The sequence below is a fragment of the Diadema setosum genome, chromosome 22 (assembly GCF_964275005.1).
Source record: "Diadema setosum chromosome 22, eeDiaSeto1, whole genome shotgun sequence".
Lineage (NCBI taxonomy): Eukaryota > Metazoa > Echinodermata > Echinoidea > Diadematoida > Diadematidae > Diadema > Diadema setosum.
Window position 1 is genome coordinate 3,655,414 of NC_092706.1, and position 6,000 is coordinate 3,661,413.

General features: G+C 37.9%; 1 protein-coding gene across 1 annotated transcript in view; it reads left to right on the plus strand.

Annotated features, from left to right (window-relative positions):
- LOC140245501 (uncharacterized) overlaps positions 1-3,100 on the plus strand; it is a 34,237-nt gene extending 31,137 nt beyond the window's left edge. Inside the window, exons 31-33 of the mRNA XM_072325071.1 lie at positions 522-726; positions 993-1,084; positions 2,259-3,100. Coding sequence (XP_072181172.1) covers positions 522-726; positions 993-1,084; positions 2,259-2,379 — 418 coding nt within the window. The 3' untranslated portion in view covers positions 2,380-3,100. The remainder of the gene's footprint in view (positions 1-521; positions 727-992; positions 1,085-2,258) is intronic.
- Positions 3,101-6,000: the final 2,900 nt, after the last annotated feature.

Below are 6,000 nucleotides of genomic sequence, written 5' to 3' on the forward strand. Positions count from 1 at the left end.
AATATTACAGCCATTGTTTCTATATGTCAACAATTTGTAATTCGTGTGTACTAAGTTTTGTTGCTCAACTTCAGAGGATAAAATTGTCAGCGGTTCCACATATAGAACAGGGCAGTGATTTGGCTCAGTCAATAGCACGTGTGCCTCTCAAATCCAAATGATCCGGGTTTGATTCCCGAGTCTTGCTGAGCGATGTGTAACCATACCTTCCCTTCTAGTAAGAGGCAAAACACTCTGTCCCTCAGATAGAACATATAGTTCCCATGTGCGGGACAGCTAGTCACAACTCGATCATGCACATAAAAGATCTGGCTTTATTCTTTTATTGGAAAGAGCAGGCTGCATAACCTGATGTAGTTGTCCCATCACCTCACATCCAACTGGTCCCCAAGAAAGACAAGCTAGTGCAGCTGAATTTGTGCTATCCAGGTATCTTCTCAGATGGAAAGTGAAACAAACAAACAACCAAACGTAGTGAATTTTATTGTAAACTGATGTAGACACATGTCTTTCCATCCCAGCTTCGATGCCGTGTCCCAGGAGGCTGGCATTCGAATGATCCGCCCTGTGACGGCGACCTTCAAGCCGTACAAGCCGCCCAGCAGACGTCGCCGACTGACCATCAAGTCCAGCGCAGTGCACATGGACATCCCCCACAGTATGAAGAAGGAGTCGGTCCTTGGGACCAGCATGGCCCTCCTACGGGAGCCCGGACCATTCTGGAGGGTAAGGCAGCCCAGAAGGAATATTTTAAGGAAAACTATCAAGTAAAAAAAAAAAAAAATAGTCTAAATACTCACTTCTTGTTGAATGCAATTTCTAAGCCCTTTTGAAAAGTCATGTCTGTTCTTCTGTCATTTGCGAAACCAAACAAAACTTTGGCAAAGATTTAAACAATCATGCATATGTACAATAATTTAAAAGTGACTAGACCATTTGAGTTTTTAATTCTCACATAACGATTGCTTCAAACTGTTTATCCTCCTGCGTAGATGCCGGTGAACTTGGAGACCACCACCGCCCTGGTCACTGTGCCCAGGATGCTGGACATGGATGTCAACACAAGACGGAAAGCAGCCCAGGAGTGAGTATTAAAGTGACCATTAGTCTTTGGTTATTGAACAAAGTCTTGCATGTCTGTCCTACTGTGCTGTCTATGTCCTTTGAGTCTACACCAATGACACAAAATCTACCCTCCCATGCTAGTGGTACTTGTCTCCTGTGGGGGCATTTCATGAAGCGTTTTGTTAGATAATTTTTCTGACAGACCATTATAAGCTACTGAAATCCTTGCATCTGATTGGCTGAGAGCAAATTTGTCCAACATATTTGTCGGACAAAACGCTTCATGAAATGCCCTTGTGGACTTTTTCAAATTTAACTCTTAATGTGCCATGGTGGAAAACCCCTTTGTGCCACATTATTCTGAGACACTAATGGTTTCATGCTTTGAGAAAACATTCTGTTTTTCAAGTCTATGTAACTTCTTTAGATTTCTGTTGAGGTGGGCGAATAGTAAGTAAAGTTTTAAAGAGAATGCCAAGCTTTGCACTGACGTATTATCGTATGAAAAATCTATGATTTTGTTTCTTTCACATGACTAGTAGTTACATTACTGCAAAGGCATGACTTTTGCACACAAAACAATGACAGAAACTTACAAGTTACTCTCAAATCCAGTAGAAAACACATGTTGATAGTCAATCACTACTTGAAATGCAAGCTATATGCGAGAGGAACGGAAGCGTGAGAAACGCTTTCATTGTACCCCGGCATTAGGTGGTTTATCGATCGGATTAGGCGGATTAGTGAGTTTGAGCAGAATATGCGAAGTTGGCACGCCGTCAACTGAGTCGGACGTGCGAACGTGGCACATAAAGAGTTAATCTCTTGTACGAACATATTTTTGTTTTGGTTTGTTCTGTCTTGTTTTGGGGGGTATTTTGTTATAGTTCATGTACTGTCGTATACATTTATTTAAATATGAGAAATCATGCGACCATTTTGAAAGCTCCAAAATTCAGATTGAGACCTGCAGTATTTATGGGCATAAATGCACCAGATTTTTTGATAACTTAATTATCACAATTGCATTGACAGTAACTATGCAGTGTTTTTTGAAGAACAGGAGTAATACTTGAGTCACCATCAGAAAGTTCTGAATCTGGTGGGTGTGATGGTGGCTTGGGGAGACGTGTTATATAGTGACAATAGTGAGCTTGAAACGTTTGTCTGTTTTTGTGTTTTCAAATTTCCAGTGTCCTCCTTAGACTGGGCAAGACAGATGACCACCACCCCCGCAACCTGAATGCGCCCCGTCACAAGAGGGAGCCCTCCTTACCCCCAATAGCCACTATGTTTCCTCCCATCTCCTCCTAGCCTGGGATCAAGGATGCCTGGCTCGGTCCAAATTGGAAGCGATGGAACTCTTCCTGAGCATTCAGCTATTATACATCAGTTTTAACACGTACCCTGACATGGATGCACTTTTAGATTTTTCTCCTTTTCATTCTCAAAGTGGAAATCACAGATCAAAAGCGTGTCACAATCGGAGCTAGTGGTAGATGCAGTTACTGCAGCTGCACCCAACAGCTTTTTAAGCTTTTTGATAATTTGGCCATGATGGTGTAAATTCAACACTAGTTTCATGCATTTTGTGCAATAGTGGAAATTTTCATTATTATACAAGACTCTAAAAAAGGTATAGTTTGACCTAGCACATACATTATGTGTGAAAAAAAAAAGAAAATGTGGTAATTATTGCATGGTACAGTCTTTTTTATTTTTTACTTGCTGTCACAATTTAACAGTAAATTTACCCATAGACTGAAAAGTTCCATGTCTTACCAAATTATCTACCTTCTGTATCAGCACATCATTCCTTTACAATGTGTGTCAGTCTGGCAAAGCAAACACTCAGTACTATACGACACTGTCTCAATATAGAGGAGAATTTTGACCAAATTTCTCTTGGCTAGTGCCAGAAAGTGGGCGTTTTTGGGTTGTTTTTTAATGAGTGGTTAAACCATCAAGAGTACCTGCAATTTGTTTACATACATATCTTTACTAATTTGTATAATGTATTTTTGTAGCTTTTCAATAAATTGATGAGGTAACCTTGCAATCCTCAACACCCCTTCTTCCTCTCTCTTTTTTATCACACTGTGTTCTCTTGCTAGCATTTATTATGTATGTATCACTTAAAGGTCCAGTATACCTTTGGGAGCAGTGATTTTAAAAATGTGCAAGATATCACATTTGATGCATATGAGTAGGTCTGTTGTACCACAAAACATATTACCATATAAAATTTTCACAATAAAGCCTAAAATATGAGGAGATATAAGTACTTTTCTCAATAAACCGTAAGTGTATACAGTTTAGTCTGGAAACATTTTTATTATAACTACTGTATTGTTCACATTTTGTATATTTAACAATACTTAACATCGATTTTACTGATTCAAATTTTTACAGTGGTTGTTTCTACCACTAACTCACATTTTAGAACTATCTTAAAGCACTAATGCTGGGTTTTTGTTTCATCTGCAAAAGGTAAATTATGCCCTTTAATCTTGGGCCCTGTACATTGTGTGTGTTGATACATGTGAATATTGAAAAGAATGTCTGCAAAGTTTCTTGCTGGTGTGTTGTGAATATCTAAAGGATAAAAGAAAATCTTTTTATCCGGAACATTCACATTGCTGTCCTTCCTGGGGTACCCCTGAAAAAGGGTAGCGTGCTATAGAAATTCTATTGTCATCTTTTTGGTCATCATCATCATCATCACCATCATCAACATCATCATGTTTATTGTTACCATCATCATCATCATTGCCTTGAGTACCATGCTTGTTATCAGTATCATTAATATTATTTTATCATCTTATCTATCATTTTTATCTTCATCTTTGCCACTTTGACTATCATCTCTTATCATTACCATCAAGTCACTTTTGCTGTCTTCAGTATCATCTTCATCATCACCATCTTCATCATTTGTACTATCATATCTTTCATCATTGTCGTGAAATATCATTTGTGTTATCTTTACCATAATTTCCATCAATATCATTATCTATGTTATTCATCTTTATGCTATCTGAAGTGGCATCAACATTATCATCAGCATCCTCATCAACATTAGTTTCATCATTGTAACTACCACCTCTTATCACTATCCTATTCAACTTTGCTATTTTCTTCTTGTCATCAACCTCTTCATCATCATCAACATCAGTTTCATCATTGTAACTGCCACCTTCATCATTATCCTTTTCAACTTTACTATTTTCTTTTTGTCATCATTATCTTCAACGTTATCATCAGCATCAGTTTCATCATTGTAACTGCAGTGGACTCCCATTATAACGAAATCCTCTGGACCAGCAGTTTTCTTTCGTTATATCGAAATTTCGTTATAACTGAACAGATAAACAATGAAAAACATAGAGTGGATAATGTTGCGGCCTGAATTTTTACTTTATTGTAACCAGAATTTTGTTATAATCGTGTTCGTTATAACAGGAGTGCACTGTACCATCTTCATCATCATCCTTTTTGATTTCAACTTTATTATTTTTTTCTTGTCATCATCATCATCATCATCATCATCATCATCATCATCATCATCACCATCTACATCTTTGTAATCTGAACGTAACCCAAACCTCCCAACCTTTCTGACTGAAAAAAATAGGGATGATTTGGCTCAAAAGTAGGAAAGAAAGAGCAGTTCCCATAGGAGTGTGTAGTAAAATTATCAAGAAAAGTAGGAAAGTCCTATTAAAACGAGAGCTCTGAATGGTCAAAATTTAGATTCTCTCCTCTAAATTCAGAATGATTAGGAGGTCTGGTACCCTCCCCCCCCCCCCCCCCCATGGTTAACCAATTCTGTACCAGGGACTTTAGACAGTGTGTACAACACTGGGGTTTTCTGTTACAATCCGCACTCAAAGCACATTGAGGGTTAACGTCCACATCATCTCCACTAACATCTCTTCATTACCAACATTATTCAATAAAACTCATCTCACACAGTGTGGGAGTTTGAATTCCACAAACAAAACTTGTATTTGCAATTTTGTGGGTCTGGGAGAAGCTGCATCACACACATTACACACACAGAGATAAACACAGCTTGAGCCCACTCGAACCCTTGAACCTTTGCACAAGTGTAATACATGTGTGTACACATAACCAAAAAAGCAGAAAGAAAAAATAAAGGCGTAAGTATTATAAAACCGTTCACACATGGAATTTCGTGGACAAGTGGCCTAGTCATACAGTGGCAAATTCATTGATGATATACAGTAGCAACCCTTAAAGGGAAGGTAAACCCAAAGAGCAATGTGGATTGAGTGAAAGCAGCAACATTAGTAGAACACATCAGTGAAAGTTTGAAGAAAATCGGACAATCGATGCAAAAGTTATGAATTTTTAAAGTTTTGGTGTTGGAACCGCTGGATGAGGAGACTACTAGAGGATATGACGTATGAGTGGACAACAATACAAAGAAAATATAAAGGATATTCAACAAAAATTCACTTTTCTAGAATTATGAAAGAGCAGTGGACCAACCGCTTTCAGAAAGCAGGGGGAATAATTGCTACCCTTAACATTTGTCAATATCAAGTTGATGGAATTTGTAATTTTCATGAAAAATGGATTTTTGTGGTATTTTCTTTATATTTTCTTGATATTGTAGTCCACTCATACGTCATAACCGCTAGTAGTCTCCTCATCCAGCGGTTCCAACACCAAAACTTTAAAAATTCATAACTTTTGCATCGATTGTCTGATTTTCTTCAAACTTTCACTGATGTGTTCTACTAATGTTGCTGCTTTCACTCAATCCACATTAATCTTGGGGTTTATCTTCCCTTTAACTTTTAATACATGTAGAAGCAATCCATACATGCATTTGGTGAAACCAACAAAAAATATTAGTACAGTGCCTTTAAAGCTTGCAACACAAAATGAATGATGCTAATATGGCGG